Raw genomic sequence first — 19858 nt, forward strand, 5'->3', positions numbered from 1 at the left:
TCTTTTTAATAAATATAACTATGACAAATTGAATTCCCCATTCCCTTTCCAATCTTCTGAATCTTTTGACTTTGTTCCAAGTGTACACACATGTTCCCACATATGTGCATATATGTATGTATGCATGTTTGATGCAAGGGCTGAAACTATCGAAACTAATGTTACTTAAGTTGCCATTGGGATTGGGGGAGGAAAATCTTACAGTCCACGCCGAAGATCACCGGGCCCAAAAAAAGAAACCGATTCGAATTCAGAAACAGATTCCGATTTCGATTCAGATACAGATACAGGCATAGCGATACGGATGCACATACAGGCGTACAGATACAGATTATAGCTACAGCTACAGCTACATTCACGATCGTGACGCCAGCGGAGGAAATTTTGAGCGAGGGCGAGGGGTTGGGGGAGGGGAAAAGGGGAGACGAACGGACAGCAACTACAGAACGGAGCGTAAGCAATGTTAACGAGTAAAAATCAAGAAAATTTTAGTTCTAAAAATAACCCTTGTACTCATTTTTGTTTCAAAACGGAAAGCGGCAGCCAACAAACGACCAAAAACCAATAGCTATAAAGCGCAAAGATACGGAGATACTTGCAACGCTCCCAGATACAGATATTCACACACATATAGATGCGCAGACATACGGACATCGGACTATATAGATGAGTCTGCGGCAGTGGATTCTTATTCTTGGCATTGCCATTGGGGGTAGAACATACTGTTTTACATATGTATGCCATGGTTGTTGTTCGTGGAATTCAAACTGTAACGTTTTCAAAATTGTTCAAATTGCGATACATACAGAATTCGAGAGTGGCAACTGTGTGGTATTTTCGGCACTCAGACAAGATCTGTTTTGAAAACAGAACTCTAAACTGCCGTAACAGCCTCATAAGCATTTTTAAAGCCAACTTGTATTGCCCTACATAAAAACAAATATGGTTTTGTTTTGACTAATAGATGGGTCGTAGATCAAGAGATTTCACTGTTTATATTTATCTTTTTGCTTTCTAAAGGTACTTAATATACACATTTATAATTTCTATAGTAAGTCCAATTTAATACCATTGAAACTAACGCGTACCATAAATAAGAATAGAGCACCTTCACCTTATGGGTTTAGCTAAGCAAGTTGCAGTCCTTAGACAGGTGCGCCATCTGGCGGCACAAGTGCGCGATTATCCCGTTTGAAGGGCGAGCTTTAAGCAGCTTTATGTGCGATGCCAGATAAGCGCCAAACGGTGTATGGTAAGTGGGCGGTGGTGGGCGGGTATACGGTTGTACGGGCAGAGAGGTAACAGTAAATAGCAAACAGCAGTTAACAGGTGCGCACACATATGCTGCTCGGTCCCGTTACACAATACAGTTCCGATGAAAGCGGCGCCTCTGGGGAGTGTGTGTATTTGCATATCCTTGAGCGACTCTCTCGCACACAGCGTGCGAGTGTATGTATGTGCGTGGGAGAGGGGGGTGCGTCTGCGCGCTCGCCGCTTGCACTTTCCGTTGCCTACTTTCGTGCGTGTAAGAGGATGACCCGGAGTGGGAGCGTGAGCGAGTGCGAGTACGAGTGGGTGAGTGTGTGTGTGTGAGTGCGGGAGAGCGGGAGAGCAGAGTTGAAATCGAAAGTCGAGTAACTTGTAGCTTTGGCAGGACAACTCTGTTATAGATACAGGAAACTTACTGCTCCGCGGCGTTGCCAGATCGCGACAACCCCGTCGCTTACCATTCACCGTTAGCCTTTCAGCGGTCACCGTTCACCGTTAACCGTTCGCCATTCGCCGCTTCGTAGCGTACGCAAGTAATGCTGTAAGGACGAAAGCTCTGCAGAAGGAGCGGGCCAGGAGGCGAACTCGCTGCTTCGCTTCGCACAAAAAAGCGATACACACGGAAAAATCGCTGGCATTCATTCACCGAATACCGAGGCGAGAAGCGCGACCGCCTGCGAGAAACGTGTCCAGAAAAGAGAGAAAGGACGAATGGCACAGGGCGCATAGCTGACCAGGACGAGGAACAATAATAACGTTAATAAGAATAATAGTAGCCATCTATGTTAACTGCAGGTCGCCTAGACATTTGACTTTTTGTTTCTGTGCGTGCGTGTGTGGTTTCGGTTTCGGTGCAAGCGTGTGTCTGTGTTCGTGCGAAACGGCGAAAGGATATAGGATACACGTATATACACGCGAGTGTGCGCGTGTGTGCGTGTGTGTGCTGGGGCCACGTGAAGGCGAAGGCGCGCAACAACAGGAGCGGTTGGGATACAGATAGAGATAGAGAAAGTGACAGTGACAGTGGCAGTGGCAGTGGCAGTGGCTGGCGAAAAACCGAAAGTGAAAGCAGCAGCAGCAGCAGTAGGAGCAGCAAGGATTCGCAGCGAGCATTCAACGGGCGCGTATCCTTCAGCCGTAAACTGTTGAATATAGAATGACGCTGCTGACAAAAATCAATGTGAAGCCCAAGGAAGCAACAGCAGCAACCGCAACAGCAGCAGTAACGCTAACAACAGCCAGGATCCCCAGTCTGCGCCGCTCCCCCAGAATAAGGATAACGCTTTAAGGCTAAGCATAAGCACAAATCAAGTGAGAGCGAGAGAGAGAGAGCAAGCGAAGAGCAGAGAAGCGGAAGTGCCCCTTCAAGTGCAACAATCGCCGAATTCTCAGCAACTCAGCAACCTACAAGCCATCAACCCGCTGTTATCCTTTTGATTCGTAACTGTTGAGGGCTGAGATACAAAAGCGCAATGAAGCCGTCGGATTTGTTGTTGGTGCTGGAGAAGGTAAGCGATGAAAAGCCAACAAAATGGCAAAAAAGACCAAAGAAGGCCCAAAAACAAACAAACTTTGACCTCCTGTCCCCTCCACAGGAAACAGAACCAAAAAAACACATCTGAAAAGTGTATTTTTATTTCTCCACTGAATCTGACACAGAGTTTTGGTCACTGCTAAAATTGGAGCCCCCTCATCCACCATCCATCCACTCACACACACCAAACACTGTGTGCGTGTGCTAATGGGGCTCCGTTGTAATGGTATGCTCCAAAAAGGTCATTATGATGCCGAACGCCGACGCACACACATACACGCACACGCATTGGGTGAAAGCGAAAGCGTGCGTATGTGTGTGTTTGTGTGTGTGTGTGTGTGTTGGTGTGGTACCGTGGACTTATGCAAATCCATTTGACAACGAAGAAGCTCGCCACACACACAGAGGCACAACACCCCACACACACACACACACACACACATACAGGCAAACTGGCGAGCAAGTAATCGACGAACGAGCATAGACGAGGCAACAACTACACTTACACCGAGCTTCAATGCCAAAGCATAAAAAAAACCGAAAAAAACAACATACACCCACAACATACAACACACACAGACACACACAAACAGCAGTGCAAAGGGGATGGCGAAAGGGGGCGAAATTTTTGGCTCAGCGTTATCTTTATTGCCACTTCTGTTGCGCTGGCCCTTTACAGCCGCGTCTGTAATTGGAGCCCAACTCCTCTAGGCCAAATCCCCCAGCTCCACAGCTCGACAGTCACCCCAAACCGCACCACATTCCACCCGAGTGGAGGATACTCAATCCCAAATCCGGGATCTCACACTCCAGTAGCATGTGTTTTGGCCAGAGCTGGAGCTTTGTTGTGACCATATCGCTCATACGCCGCGTGTGACTGGCTGCATGGCGGGCTTAGCCGTCCGAAAAGTATGCTACATAATGCTTAATATATATACACAGCGACAAATAATGGCACAGTGGCATGGGGAAATCTGTTCCAACATTTGATTAACTTTCATTCAAAAGATGATCCCGTTTATTATCTGAGCAATTTCAAATGACTGAAGTAGTAGGAATGCAATATATTTAATTTAACGTTATCGTGCTATCATCTTCAACTTGATTGAGCCATCCTTCTTTTGTGGGAACTACAGCATATGTTTAGGATGCTTTCTTATTCTATAACTAATTTGACTTTGAACAGAAGCATAGTTCTTTATTTTCAAAATTTGAAAGTAAAATTTAAGAATTTCCAGAAATGGATTTCTTTTAGTTTTGGGTCATGTGTGAAATAATTCCACATCAGAGTTCCTCTTGGTAGTACTTCATAGAGGCTATCTATATATCTATATGTATGTACATTTGTATGTATATGTGTTGAACCAAAACATGAGTAATATTTCTGTCGGAGCAGAGGGTTCTCTCAGGGTACAAATGATTTCTATTTGCGGATGCCCTCTTCAGTCGCCAAAGCCATCTGGAAAACAGGGCACGCAGGACTCCCCCGCGAGATTAACGCCCCCCGAAGGAGCAACCCCCTTCCTGATGGGGTGACCTTTTTCTGCTGTTGTCATTGCAGTTGCTCATCCACTCATCCCCTGGCACTTGCAGCCATTAATATCGCCAATTAGATAGAAACGAAGCGGAAAGGCGTCCTGGAAGAATGGTATCCTTGGTCACTGGTATCCTTGCAGGCAATTTATGCCTTTTTGGCTTATTCAGCGTGATTTGGTCTTGAATGAAATAACTAACTCGCTGTGGTTTTAATCCTTGTCAATATCATAGCATACTTTTAGACACCTTTTAAAGGGCTTTGTATTTTCGAGCAATTGTTGCGTGTTGTTCGATGCGACAGGAGACTTTACAAAACCAGTGACTGCAGTGCAAAATTACAACGCCCTCGGCAAGGTTACTAGTATTTGGGGTAGCGCGATACTCATTGGAATACAAAGGGTGGAGCATGGGTGGTTGTCCTTCGACTGCACCGCACATGTGGATGTGGATATGGGGTGCAGTGGCCAATGGAGGCCACTGCCTGGATGGTTACCCAGTGCGGAACTGAGCCAAGGCGCCCACGCACCCACTTTGAATGCCACAGGAGATGGAGATGGAGATGTGGGTGGGGATGGGGATGGGGATGGGGATGGGGATGGCGATGGAGGCACTTGTGGAGGAGACGCATCTGCGGTAGACCGCCTGCCCGCTGAAATGCCATTTAGCTGGGAAACTGGGGAGCAAATAATGTCGGCCACTGCAGCTGACATCAAAGGCTCTTCCTGAAATGTATGCAACGAGGTCCTCTTTACGAGCCATTTCCTCAAATGGGAGCAAAAAACATGAATCCGTGGTGGGAAGCGTGGCGAAGCAGTTTTGCTCTAGGCAATCCATTAATTGCTTGATTCCCACTTCAGTTGATGGCGGTTTTAATTAAACTGTCTTTGCGTTTTTATATTGAAAGCGAAAAAAGGATGCAGAAAAAATATGCATTTGAAACTCATTCAATACACATGAATTAAAATTGCGTGTCCATATCTTTATTATTTATATATTTAAATGCCCAGAACCAATATTTGTCGATTCAAGTAATACATTTCCAGTTAAATTCATTTGCAACTGTTTTTTCAACTTTTTTTGCAACCAAATGGCGTAATATTAACTGATGGGCTGGTTACTTTTTATGCATTTAATTACCATATCTGAAGTACATAGCGTTTTTTGTTACCTTAAGCTTACCATATCAGTGGTTAAAGAAGGGAAAAATTATACAATCTTGTATTTCGTCCAGTGGCTGGCAATGAAAAACCTGAAGCTCATGAGTAAATGGTCACTCACTGTGTTGCAAACTTGTGACCGCAGGAAACGATATGTTCCAGATATGATATGTTCGGAATATGAATTCTTTTCCGAGCGTGCAAAAAGTGGTCACAGGACTTGTTGCAAATATCGATTGCCAGGACCGTGCCCGCAGCACTCCTGTCATTCATATTCCGCTGCTCATAGCCTGACATCGGTTATCAGTGCAGAGCACTCGCGCTCCTTGTGGGTGGCTGGGGGGCTGGGAGGCTGGGGGGCTGGGAGGCTGTTGTCCTCGATGGCACTCATCTTTCAATAGCAGCTGCTCGAACGTTGGTCCTCGAATTAATTGTGCTGCTGGTGGTGCTCTGCTCCGCTCCGATTGCAGGTCAAGTTCAGGGTGCCTCTGCCACCAGGAGTCAGCTCGACGACGCTCCTGCCCAAGCTCATCCGCACCAAGGACGTGAAGCAGCTGCAGGACGGCAACGCACAGCCACAGAAGCCCAAGCTAACGGTGAGTCAGTCGAAGGCCCCGCCCTTCGAGCTCCCCCAATACCCATGTACATGTGCTCCGCCCACAGAAATGTCTCAACACGCTGGACCTGACCTCGCTGGGCATCGGATCCTGCTGCGGCACGGGCATGTACCTGGTGGCCGGCATGGTGGCCCAGAAGATAGCCGGACCCGGAGTGATTATTAGTTTTATTATAGCCGCCATAGCGAGTATTTTCTCAGGTGAGTTAGCTGACTGATTGGACTAATGCCGCAAAGATGATAACTGTAACCGAGGAGCTTTACTTATTTAAGCTCTGTCAGTCACTTAGTGCACCTATTTCTCCGCATCTTTCTGATCCAATATATATCTTTATATCGATTCACTGATCCACAGGCGCCTGCTATGCGGAGTTTGGCGTTCGTGTGCCACACACATCCGGCTCGGCCTATATGTATTCATATGTGGCGGTTGGAGAATTCGTAGCTTTTATAATTGGTTGGAACATGATATTGGAATATCTAATAGGTGAGTGCTCCCTCCGGAAAGTCGCACGTTCATGCTAACGCCTTTAAATTCCGGATCTCGACAGGAACAAGTGCCTGTGCCTGTGCGTTAAGTTCTAGTTTCGATTCCCTGACCGGCAATGCCATTGCGCGAACGATAAGCGAGTCCATCGGCACGATATTCGGTGAGTATTGGGCGCTCCTAGCTCCTGGCTCCTGGTTCCTTGGTCCTTGGTCCCAGCAATAATGGTTGCATCTCTTGCACTCGCAGGCAAACCACCTGACTTTATTGCCTTTGGCATCACGCTGCTCATGACCTGCGTCCTGGCGATGGGTGCCAGCAAGTCGGTCATCTTCAACCACTCACTCAACGCCGTCAACCTGGCCACGTGGGTCTTCGTTATGGCCGCCGGGCTGTTCTACGTGGACACGAAGACGTGGTCCGAGCACCAGGGATTCCTGCCCTACGGCTGGAGTGGTGTAAGTAGCCATTCTTCATTGCAACTTATATTGGTCAAGTAGGCAAACTAATAGAACTCTGTAAAAGTCATCACTTTGGGACACTACTTGTGGTCATTTTGAAGCCATTGATATCTGATACTTGATGCATGGACTTACAGGTGTTTTCTGGTGCTGCAACCTGCTTCTACGCATTTATCGGCTTCGATATCATCGCGACAACCGGCGAGGAGGCACACAATCCGCAGAAGAGTATACCGAAGGCGATCGTTGGTTCCCTGGTCGTCGTGCTAATCGCCTACGTTAGCGTTAGTCTAGTCCTAACTTTAGTGGGTGAGTATCTTAGTTACAGGGAAATGTAACTTTCAATCAGAGGTGGTTATTCTATAATACTAAATTTGAATTCCAATTACGATATGTTATATACCATATACTAAAGTTTATAGTCTATGATGAGAGATAGATCTTATCAAGATATTAGCAATAAGACATTCTTTGTTCTTGGTGAATATGGATGAAATTGGGATTACGAAGATGTACCGGTGTACTTGGAACATCCTTTTCAAGACACAATCCGCAGACATAAAATATTATAGCTTGGTATTCGAATTACACTGATGTATCGCTTTCCGATTCCCAGTTCCCTACGACCACATCAACACGGGAGCGGCGCTGGTCCAGATGTGGTCGTACGTGAGTGCCCCAAAGTGCCGGGCGGTGGTGGCCGTTGGAGCCACCGCAGGACTCTCGGTGGCCATGTTTGGCTCCATGTTCCCCATGCCACGTGTCATTTATGCGATGGCCCAGGACGGCTTGATCTTCAGGTGAGTGCTTAATCTCCGGATTATATCCACAGCCATTCTGAAACCTGAAATGCGATCCTATTTCGAACAGGCAACTGTCGCAGCTGTGGCACCGCACCAATGTGCCCGGATTGGCGACTATTGGCAGCGGACTAGCCGCCGCCCTGGTGGCGCTTACCGTGCGCCTGGAGATTCTCGTCGAGATGATGTCCATTGGGACGTTGCTGGCGTACACGCTGGTGTCCACCTGTGTCCTGGTGCTGCGCTATCAGCCGCACAGCACATCGCTGGTGGAGCTGCTCCCAGCCCAGCTGCGCACCCCGGTGGCGCCCGGGACCGCCAGCGATTCCCGCTCCCACGTCACGCCCGCCGAGGTGCTCGAGGTGCCTGGCAAGCTGACCATCAAGCGGGTCACGCGCGGCATGTCCGACTCGGACGACTCCTTCATCGATGACAGCCCGGAGGGTTTCCTGGGCGGGCGCGACGACCAGTTCCTCGTTTCCGATCGCTCCGAGAACAAGTTCTACGGCAGTGTTCATGGCGCACCCACCGGGCCCACTGGCCAGGCGACCGCCTTCGATGCCATGGGCCTGAACTTCGTCACCCGGAAGATCCACGATTATGCGTACCTGTGCCCCGGCTTTTTCCCCTGGATCAATCCCGGCCAGGCCACCGCCGAGAGTGGTATGTTTCCCTAGAGATATCCTAGAATAGAATTCTTTAGTAGTGTTGGGTCAACTATGGTGTTCCTGGTTGATCCAGCTTCGTTGGTTCCTGCTGAATTTCCAAAAAATCCACCAACTAGAAAAACTGCGATTGAAATTGACTCTTTGCTTTTGCTTTTCCAATCCAATACGCACCACCGTATCCACCGTATCCACCGATCCATCGAAATCGATCCACCAGGCATGTACGTCACCAAGCTAGTGGGCATCATGTTCGGTCTCATATTCTTCCTGGACCTGTTCGCGGCCATTGGCTGGTCCGGTGGCCTCGCCGCCTTCATTTATTTCATTTTGTTTATCGGCATATTTGTGATATTATTGATTATATCGAGGCAGCCGCAGAATAGGTAATTCAATCCACCTGCTCCCCCAGCAGCTCCAGCATCCCCGGCTAACCGATCTCCTTCTGCTCCATTCTCGTCCAGATATGCGCTCGCCTTCCTCACGCCCGGACTCCCGTTCATCCCGGCCATCGCCATCACCGTGAACATCTACCTGATATTCAAGTTGAGTATCCTAACGCTGGTCCGCTTCACCGTGTGGATGTCGCTGGGATTCGTCATGTACTTCTACTACGGCATCACGCACAGCAGCCTCGAGCAGACCAGCGACGACCTGGAGTTGCACGTCGACTACGTGAGTGCTCAGCCGATTGGGTTACATGTCCCATCCCACATTTATGCCGCCTCTCCATTCCAGAGCAAAAACGTCGAGGAGAAGGCCGTGTGGGATCAGCAATCGTACAACCAGACCCACGAACCCGTCTGGGCCAGCAAGGAGGTGAAGCATCCGTCGAGTAAGTCTCATTTCTTTATTCTCCTTGATTGCAAATAATTTAAAACCATGAATCACATAGAGCCCCTTCTCTCCATTTGTAAAACGTTATTCAAAATAACGTGCTCAAAATATCGATCTTTTGAATGCGTTCTGCAACCAAAACCGATTTCAACTAGAAAATCTATTTTCTTGTGTGTTATACGCATTTTTTCAAGCAAATTCCCTTGAACAACATGGCGGATGAGTAATTTTTCTAAAAAGTAATAAGTTCTTTAAGTGGTTGCTTAGAACGAAAACGAATTTTTAAGAAATCAGTCTTTGCCACTTGGTATAAGCTATCCCTGAACCCCATCTATAAGAATTGATAAACCTATTACTTGCTAATATAACATAACTTGTCCAGCAGAGCAACGCTATAACTACGGAAAGACCACGTCGTCTTCGTCGTCGGCCCAGGGCAGTGCGCCGGAGAAGCCAGGTGGCAGGAGCACTGCGGGCTCAAACCGACCTGTTCCACCACCTCCGATCGCCGGCCAGGCGAAGGGATCGGGATCGGGCAGCGGTCCTCCGATGGAACGCCAGTACACTGGCCAGTTCAGCATGTTTGTGGACGAGGGCCAGTTCCCCACGTGGGATGACTAAGCACAGAACCCCAGTTGCAGTCGCAGCCCCTGTCCCTGTCCCAGTTACCATTCCAGTTCCATTTCCCCAAAATCTGATACCCGCTAACTCCCGAGTGATGCTCCATCAACGAAAGACAACCCACTCAAATCGGCTACGATCTCAAAGGCAGTCAGTTCGCTGGATCCGGACCAATGTCTGGACTCGGCCAGCCGGATGCAGCTCACTCACTTGTAAATACGATTAGAAATGTTAAGTTTAACCATATGGCGAGGTATGTTGTTTCCGGTATGCAGATGCATACCGTATACAAGGCATGTGCACGAAGCCTGGACGGTGGAGTCATTGTTCACAGCACTCCGCTGCACACACAGCGAGGTCACCGTTATACACATATACCATATACAATACATAATATACACGCATATATATATGATATATATATATATATATATTGATTATACAAGCAAATATATATTTACATATATAGCGATGGGTTATTAGTTCAGCAAGAGTTAAAGTGCAAAGTTGCCGAATTCAAATTACCCAAACCTTGATACCAAACCGACCGATTAGCGATAGACGATAAGCAAAGCCACGGACAACAGATTAAAGATAACAGATAATAGATAACTGATAACCAATAACCGATAACCGATAACCAATGAACGATTGTGCTCAACTCCGATTGGCTGGCGTTTTGGGTGACGTTGGTCAATCGGTTTTCAGCACAGGCATCAGGAAGGCAGACACAATACTACTTGGGCGTGTGTCTGATCCAGTTCAGATACATCCCATCCGGCAGTGAGGTGGTCGCGGCGTCGGGGTGCTACCATGCACAACTGTACATTTTAGGCACCATCACCCCCACACTCGCAACCGCACTCACCCACACGCTCCAATGCCAGAGACAAACTTGGAACCCTGGGCTTGTGGAAGGATCGCCGAGCAGGTCAGAGGTTACCGTTCGTAACCCCAAATGATATTGGGCCTCTGACCCAAGACGATCTTTGCACAATGTCGGGATTTGCTCAGTCACACAGACGGATAGACTCTATCACGAGACACCTGACGATCTTGAACCCTAACCTTATGTACCTATGATTCGATATTGTTGTTTACATATTTATGCTATGCATTTTATACGGCGCCTGGGCGCGAGGTTTTACACTACAGTACGCTCTGCCTACGGCCGTCCCGTCTTACACACTCTTTCGGAATGTTATTTGTTTTTTATTCTAAAGCTCGCGCTAAACTAAAACTCATTTTTAAGCGGCATTTCGCATTCGTTGTAATACAATTTATTTTACTAATGGAATACGAAGCAAAAATTATACAAATATGCATATATATTTATAAAAATTACCATATAGACAAATACCAAAGAATACCAAATATTTATTGAACTATTCAAACTTAAACCAAGGATAAAACCAAAGCAAGCATAACTACAAATATGTATAAACACAATGATACTTAAACCAAAAGCAAATATGATAATGAAAACATTTATGTACAAGCATACTTTTTTCCACTTTATATACTATGTACAAGCAAACCATGCATAACTATTTTTAGCTAAATTACAAGTACATATATGGCAAGTTAAAGCAAAATCAACCTTTTTAATAATAATAATACTTATGATAATTTATTCCTTTTGTACTTCACGACTTTGTACAGGAAAGAATCCGAATAGCGAATATCAAAGATTGCAACAAGAACTCAATAACCTAGGGCTAGCCCTCGATCTTTCGATCTAGCCCCGCGACAGAGATGAACACTATTTATATACAGAACAAACGTACCGTCTAAGACATTCGATACTTGTTACCTAATTTTGACCTATGTATGTATTTCGTTTGAATCCTTTCATTTCCGTTTAATCTGTTAAATTTCGAGTGCCAAATCAATGCACCATGCACTTCTTGAATCAGTAGACCGAAACCAAACCAAAAGTTCCATGTTCCACTCACTCAATATTAGGGTTTTCGAAGAGGAGCTTTCCGGACCAACTACTTAAGATATAGTGCCACCCAACGGTCCTGCACCACGTATATATAAAATATATTTATGCCTTTGTTCACCAGGACTCCCTCGATTCGCTTAAAAACTCCAGAACCGAACACGATTTGTACATACACAACTTATGCATACTGAAAATGTATATTTTTATGAACAAGACACAACAAAAATGCAACTAAGGGAAACGAAACTCAGATACAAATGAAACAACTAAAGAATAACATATCCTACCACACAGCTTAAAGTTGAGATACAAAATATAACGGAGCTCAGCGAGCCCACATTCATCCGATAGTTTTGATACCCGATCATCGATCGCCGATTGCGACAGTTCCCTAACAAGTTTTGCTTTCGTTTCCATTTTGGGTCAAACTTTATTTATTTTCTTACACGTTGTCTTATGCGGCGAAAAGGGATCCCAACTGTCCGCTGAGTGTGCGCTCCGAGAAGTTACCATCCGTACTTCTACATGTCGGTCACCCACATAAATAGGAAATACCAATAACAAATGACAAATGTTACAGTACAGGCAATCCAGTAACTGCGGGCTGAAGCAGCTCGCTCTTCCACCTTTTGTTTCTTTCGGTACCACCAAATTAAGATAAATGTTACGGGAATATGATAGTTTTAATAGATTTTCTACAGTTCCAATTTAAAGCGAATAACAACCAAGTCAACATAACGTGCAATATATATATCGATAAGTGTGAAGGGAAAACCAGAAGCTTCCGTTAACAAAAGTATGCATTTTACTACCACGTATAGTTTCCGTACTTTTCTAATCCCTCAAATGGAGGACAAACCCCACTCCGAGGTCTATGCTCACTCAAATCAGAAAAAAAAACCAGAAAAGATAGGCAAGGGACGAAAACCTAATCGCACCCACAAACACGCATAGACACGCACACAACAAGAGGAACCGGAAAACAATAAGAACAGCAATAAAAAGACCGTAATCGATGAGAATTGTAATTCCGAGGACGAAGCAGACCGTTTACTTAGGAACCAAGCCTGATTATGAAAAAACGAGATCGGAAATAATCCGCATTTCATTGTTTTTTTTTTGATTCGAAATGGCTTTGGACGATTGTTTTCTTATTGATTGATTTTCCAGCTGAATATACCGGACCTAAGTTTCTGTTTATTTCATAAGACTGAATTACTGGAATATGATTTATTTAAACGTGTATATAATTAAGGTGTAATAGCAAACTTTACAACTTTTACTAATGAAACATCAAAATTTTTAAAGTTATTCCGAACTTATTTATTAAAAAATTAAAAAAAAAAAATAGAAGAAAGTGAAGAAAAGAATAGAGGACACAAGTGATGAGAAAGTCGTGAGCGAATGAAGTTAATATGCAACTATTAATATACAACATATATGGGGAAATCCCTATATGAAAATGATATATATATATATATATATTTCAATGGATCGATAAAAAAAACAGCAAACCAAAGTGAAATGAAAATGATGTTAAAATATAAGAAAACAAAACATTTTTTAATTCAATACTACTCTTGATTTGTTTTATGTGTTAATAACTTATTAAATGATATTTCTTGAGAATATTAAAAAATAAAATTGTTAGGATATTCAATTCATTCACTTTTAATGGGGGATCATGAAGAAATTCAGTTCCTTGGGAAAGTATACATACATACATGTGCAGTCATGAGGAAAATATTTAAAAGTTTCATGGTAGCGACTCGAGTGCTGCTAAATTTTCTCAAGGACCGTGGTAAGCTTCAAATCTTGCCCATTCCGATAATCTTGTTGCATAGTCCTGGGTGACTTCAGCAGCCTCAAGATCACTTCGGGACCTGTAAGTGACACATACGTCATCGGCAAATGTAGCCAGCATGGACCTTTCAAGTATCCTGTCTTGCAGCCGCGGCATATCATAACTATATATGTATGTAAGTTGTAGAGCAGAGGGCCGATGACACTTCCCTGAGGGAGTCCCGCAGCGACGTCATGCTCAGTGGAAACGGCCGAGTGATATCTAACTGCGAATGGCCTTCCTTTGAGATATGATATGAGCAATCCGAAACTTCTCGGATGTCCAGAAAGAGATTCTTACAATATTCCTTCGTCGTAGGCAGTCAGTATTTGCTCTTCAACCCTATGGAGCTACTCAGCAGTACTGTGGTCAGCACGGTACCCGAACTGGTGCTCAGGGGTAATCCCTTGGGATTCCATGATCCTGACTATCAGGTCAGCAATTAGTCTCTCAAACACTTCTTTAGCCTCTCTCTTTCCGGTTTGCCAGGTTTGTGGATCATGGATATTATCCCGAGCTTCCCCTGAGAAGGGAAGTATTGCAACCTCACAATAGCGTTGAACACTCATGTTAACTAGAGGACCGCACGACCTGGTAGTGCCTTTAAAGTGGCATTACAGATGACATCGTGGCCTGGTGCTCCGTTGCAGTTCTGGCGTGCTATGACATCAGCTACCTCTCTGAGCTCAAACGGCTGGCTGGTCCATCCGAATCACTTGGGCCAGTTGATTCTTAGTCTCTTCAATCTGCTGCAGACTGCCGAGCTCGAATGGCTGGAGGGGTTTGGCGAGGTGAGCAGCGAATACATTCGCTTGCCCCAAGTTGGTCCGGCAACAAACAATGGAAAAAAAAACGTATTTAAAAATTTTACTTTTTGCAGTTACTGCGGTCTTACGACTATTCTCGTGTTATATTGATAAAGAAATTTGCGCTCTGAAAAAAACGGTTTCACATTAAGGGTGTTTAGGTACATATAAACGAAAATTAAATTTTTTGTGAATAATAATAGTAGTCGCGCAAAAAAAAATGTCTTTGAAATTCGTCAATCCGTTAGGTCCGTTACTTTTAAGTTGTAATATAGTCATCTCGCTCTAATTCATTAAGTTGCTCTCTTGTGGGAGCGTTAAGTTACTTTCATTGAGATATCAGTATTTTATCGGCAGTCTATTGTGTGTTTTTTCTGATAAGAAGTCTTGTAAGGTAACGGCGAAAAGAAGTTCTTAGGAGATACTAAACTGAAGAAAGCCACAAATTTCAAGAAAATGTGTTAAGTCACCTACTTATTTAAAAATGTTTCCCTAATACTGCGCAACAACAATATACCAAAAAGCCGATAAAATCACAAACCAATTAATCGATTATTTTATATACTAGACAGCAAAAATATCAGCGCTCCGAACAAGTCACTCCCCGGCAAACGGTCGCACTATTTGCAGAGAGAAGAGAAAAGCTAACAAATTTTTGTGCCCGAAAATTTACTATTTAAAAGGTAATTAAAAGTGAGATTCGTCGACAGAGGTCTCCCTAAGTGGGCATACCCACAGTCCAGCTGAAGGCTTCTTTTTCCCTGACCAGTTCTGAGTCATCCCGCAAATCGGGCCCCTTTTGAGACGTGTTCAAGCTGCGATAGGGGCGAATGTGTTGGTATTCGGGTGATTCCGCCCCCAAAAGGGGGTGTGGTGGGGGGATTGCAATCAATAATCGCACTTCTTATGCCGGAAACTCTTCATTCCCCTCTTTAACCCAATATTAATCTAAATTCCAATCCCAGTACGCAGCTAGGAGCAGCAGCCACAATGACTGATTCCAAGTACTTCACCACCACCAAGAAGGGCGAGATCTTCGAGCTGAAGTCGGAGCTGAACAATGACAAGAAGGAGAAGAAGAAGGAGGCGGTGAAGAAGGTGATCGCCAGCATGACCGTGGGCAAAGACGTGTCTGCCCTCTTCCCGGACGTGGTCAACTGCATGCAGACGGACAACCTGGAGCTGAAGAAGCTGGTCTACCTCTATCTGATGAACTACGCCAAATCGCAGCCGGACATGGCCATCATGGCGGTGAACACGTTCGTGAAGGATTGCGAGGACTCCAATCCGCTGATCCGGGCGCTGGCTGTGCGCACCATGGGCTGCATCCGGGTGGACAAGATCACCGAGTACCTATGCGAGCCACTGCGCAAGTGCCTGAAGGACGAGGATCCGTATGTGCGCAAGACCGCCGCCGTGTGCGTGGCCAAGCTGTACGACATTTCGGCCACAATGGTGGAGGACCAAGGCTTCCTGGACCAGCTTAAGGATCTGCTTTCCGACTCGAATCCCATGGTGGTGGCCAATGCGGTGGCCGCTCTTAGCGAGATCAACGAGGCCAGTCAGTCCGGCCAGCCGCTCGTGGAGATGAACTCGGTCACTATTAACAAGCTGCTGACCGCGCTTAACGAGTGCACCGAATGGGGCCAGGTCTTTATCCTGGACTCGCTGGCCAACTACAGCCCAAAGGATGAGCGCGAGGCGCAGTCCATCTGCGAGCGAATCACTCCGCGATTGGCCCACGCGAACGCCGCCGTTGTACTGAGCGCCGTCAAAGTACTGATGAAGTTGCTCGAGATGCTGTCCAGCGACAGCGACTTCTGCGCCACGCTTACCAAGAAGCTGGCTCCGCCTTTGGTCACGCTGCTCTCCTCAGAGCCGGAGGTGCAATATGTGGCCCTGCGCAACATCAATCTGATTGTCCAGAAGCGACCAGACATTCTCAAGCACGAAATGAAGGTGTTCTTTGTAAAATACAACGATCCCATCTACGTGAAACTGGAGAAGCTGGACATCATGATCCGCCTGGCTAACCAGAGCAACATCGCCCAAGTGCTTAGCGAGCTGAAGGAGTACGCCACCGAGGTGGACGTGGACTTTGTGCGCAAGGCAGTCCGCGCCATCGGACGATGCGCTATCAAGGTGGAGCCCTCTGCCGAGCGTTGCGTCTCCACGCTGCTCGATCTTATCCAGACCAAGGTCAACTACGTGGTGCAGGAAGCCATCGTGGTCATCAAGGACATCTTCCGCAAGTATCCCAACAAGTACGAGAGCATTATCAGCACGCTGTGCGAGAACCTGGATACTCTGGACGAGCCAGAGGCACGCGCATCGATGGTTTGGATCATTGGCGAGTACGCAGAGCGCATTGACAACGCTGACGAGCTGCTTGACAGCTTCCTTGAAGGATTCCAGGTGAGTTTTTCTTCGGTTTTGCCAACTTTATTAGGTGCTTGAATTGCTATTCCATTTCGTCAGGATGAAAATGCACAGGTGCAGTTACAGCTGCTGACGGCCGTGGTTAAGTTGTTCCTCAAGCGCCCGTCAGACACCCAAGAGCTGGTGCAGCACGTACTGTCATTGGCTACCCAGGATTCAGACAACCCCGACCTGCGTGACCGTGGCTTTATCTACTGGCGTCTCCTGTCCACCGACCCTGCCGCCGCCAAGGAGGTGGTGCTGGCCGACAAGCCACTCATCTCAGAGGAGACAGACCTTTTGGAGCCGACGTTGCTAGATGAGCTCATCTGCCACATTAGCTCGCTGGCCAGCGTGTATCATAAGCCTCCTACCGCGTTCGTGGAGGGTCGCGGAGCCGGTGTGCGCAAGTCGCTGCCCAACCGAGCCGCTGGATCTGGAGCTGGGGCAGAGCAAGCAGAAAGCGCAGCCGGTTCAGAGGCAATGGTCATTCCCAACCAGGAGTCGCTCATTGGAGATCTGCTCTCCATGGATATCAACGCACCCGCCATGCCATCTGCTCCGGCAGCAACCAGCAATGTTGACCTCCTGGGCGGTGGCCTTGATATACTCCTCGGTGGCCCATCGGCAGAGGCGGCTCCCGGCGGTGCCACCAGCCTGCTAGGCGACATTTTCGGCCTGGGCGGAGCAACGCTATCGGTGGGCGTACAGATTCCCAAGGTCACATGGCTGCCGGCGGAAAAGGGCAAGGGACTCGAAATACAAGGAACGTTCTCACGCCGCAACGGCGAGGTGTTCATGGACATGACCCTGACCAACAAAGCCATGCAGCCAATGACTAACTTCGCCATCCAACTAAACAAGAACAGCTTCGGCCTGGTGCCCGCGTCGCCCATGCAGGCTGCTCCGCTACCACCCAACCAGTCGATCGAGGTCAGCATGGCGTTGGGCACCAACGGACCCATTCAGCGCATGGAGCCACTTAACAACTTGCAAGTGGCCGTGAAGAACAACATCGACATATTCTACTTCGCGTGCCTGGTGCACGGCAACGTGCTGTTCGCCGAGGATGGGCAGCTGGACAAGCGCGTGTTCCTCAACACCTGGAAGGAGATCCCCGCCGCTAACGAACTGCAGTACAGCCTGAGCGGTGTCATTGGCACCACCGACGGCATCGCCTCCAAGATGACCACCAACAACATCTTCACCATCGCGAAGCGTAACGTCGAGGGCCAGGACATGCTCTACCAGTCACTCAAGCTGACTAACAACATTTGGGTGCTGCTGGAGCTGAAACTGCAGCCGGGCAACCCGGAAGCCACTCTCAGCCTCAAATCGCGCTCCGTGGAGGTGGCCAACATAATTTTCGCTGCCTACGAGGCCATCATCCGCTCCCCATAAGCGTTCAATGGCGCACATCGGATGGACGAGGAGCACAAAGCAATTGGAGCGATCGATTTGTGGGTGTTGAAGATTAGCTCAACAATAAGTTGTAATTTACGTATTATTATTATATTGTGTATTGGCCGAATCGCCACCTACATATATTATTTATGCATATGCACACATATAAACCACTCGGGTTCGTTGAGAGATCTGTTAATTGTTAATCGGAGCTGCTTGTCCTCAGTGTACTAACGTGTAATGGCAACGTTGCGTAACCGCATTCCAAAACTCTGTAACCCCATATGCACGGCATCTATGTATATGTCGTGTCCTAGTAAAATGTGTAACACTAAATAATTGAGACATTGTTTTCCTGACAGCAATTTGCATTAGGCAGTTTCTATTCGTTTTCAATGCGCATTCCTTCAAATACTAACTACGCAAATTATAATTTTAGTATTATACTAAATCTGTGTATTATAATATTTGTCCGTTTGAAGCACACCACATATTTTAGTTCCTTAAAACTGCAAGATTATTACAGCTTCAGCTTGCCAAAGTGCACTAAAGATAGTTTTCCAAACCTACATATTTGTCAAAGATCTTACCAAATGATTTGATTTTGAGCATATAAATCTTTATAATCTAAAATTTGGGTGGAAAGTCAGAAGTAAGATTTGAAATACCTTCTGAAAATTGCTCATTTTTCAACTCATCATATTTACGCGCTAATTTGTTGTTGAGAAAGGGAGATAGGAGATGTTTCATCATTTCCCGCGCAGATCAACTTTGCGTTAAAGTGTGGCCACGCCCACTTTGGGCCTCATTTGGAATGATAGAGATGTTCAACCTAAATGTGGGAATTTATGCAGACACCCAAAGCTGTTGAAGCTACCGAGGAGTCAAACCCTATCCCAATGATGGAAGAGTGAAAGCTTTCTTCCTTGTTTAGAGGGACAATTATGCTGCAAGTATTGGATATATCTAGTGCCAGCTTCTATGGAATGCTTACAGCAATTGGTTCTCAGCTGAAGAACCCACTTTGTAATGGCTCATCAAGGGAGCAATGCACAAATTAAGGGTATTAACGGATTGTGGTATACCTGGTCAGGGATGCGCAGGATGGGTGGCAGGTGACGTCGAGCTTCGGCTCCTGAGCTTTCGAAGCTTTCGTGCGAGCCCTTCGGGGGTTGTTTGGGTGCCGTTGCGGCCCACGAGAGCGCAAGAGAGGACAGGCGCCCCATCGCCATCGAGGACGTGGACGTGTTGCCATCCCTGTCGTGGCCGCAGGACAGATTGACTGTTTGCCTGCTCCACTGTTTTCCTGTTGTACCACAAGCTATTCTGGCTTGGCCCCGATTGTAACGAATCCGGATCCCACGTCGCAGTGCGAAAATGTGTACAAATACTGCAATGTGCCCGCAGTAAATTGGCCACAGGATCGGGTAATCTCGCTGCAAAAGAACATCCAGGT

The 19858-nt window shown here is 46.6% G+C and overlaps 2 protein-coding genes across 2 annotated transcripts; both read left to right on the forward strand.

Moving 5' to 3' along the window:
• Nucleotides 1-2368: 2368 nt before the first annotated feature.
• Nucleotides 2369-11233, forward strand: LOC122624120 (high affinity cationic amino acid transporter 1). The gene is made up of 13 exons (XM_043803562.1): nt 2369-2777; nt 5967-6092; nt 6160-6313; nt 6468-6599; nt 6664-6762; nt 6849-7057; nt 7198-7369; nt 7677-7860; nt 7931-8523; nt 8746-8911; nt 8990-9200; nt 9264-9360; nt 9748-11233. The coding sequence occupies exons 1-13, from the start codon at nt 2742-2744 to the stop codon at nt 9981-9983; spliced, it is 2415 nt and encodes an 804-aa protein (XP_043659497.1). The 5' UTR covers nt 2369-2741; the 3' UTR covers nt 9984-11233.
• Nucleotides 11234-15152: 3919 nt separating this feature from the next.
• On the forward strand, nt 15153-18741 carry LOC122623209 (AP-1 complex subunit beta-1). The gene is made up of 3 exons (XM_043802219.1): nt 15153-15263; nt 15546-16995; nt 17059-18741. Exons 2-3 carry the CDS (start codon nt 15571-15573, stop codon nt 18397-18399), a joined length of 2766 nt encoding a protein of 921 aa, XP_043658154.1. The 5' UTR covers nt 15153-15263; nt 15546-15570; the 3' UTR covers nt 18400-18741.
• The last annotated feature ends 1117 nt before the right edge of the window (nt 18742-19858 follow it).

The sequence above is a fragment of the Drosophila teissieri genome, chromosome X, assembly GCF_016746235.2.
Source record: "Drosophila teissieri strain GT53w chromosome X, Prin_Dtei_1.1, whole genome shotgun sequence".
Classification (NCBI taxonomy): Eukaryota; Metazoa; Arthropoda; class Insecta; order Diptera; family Drosophilidae; genus Drosophila; species Drosophila teissieri.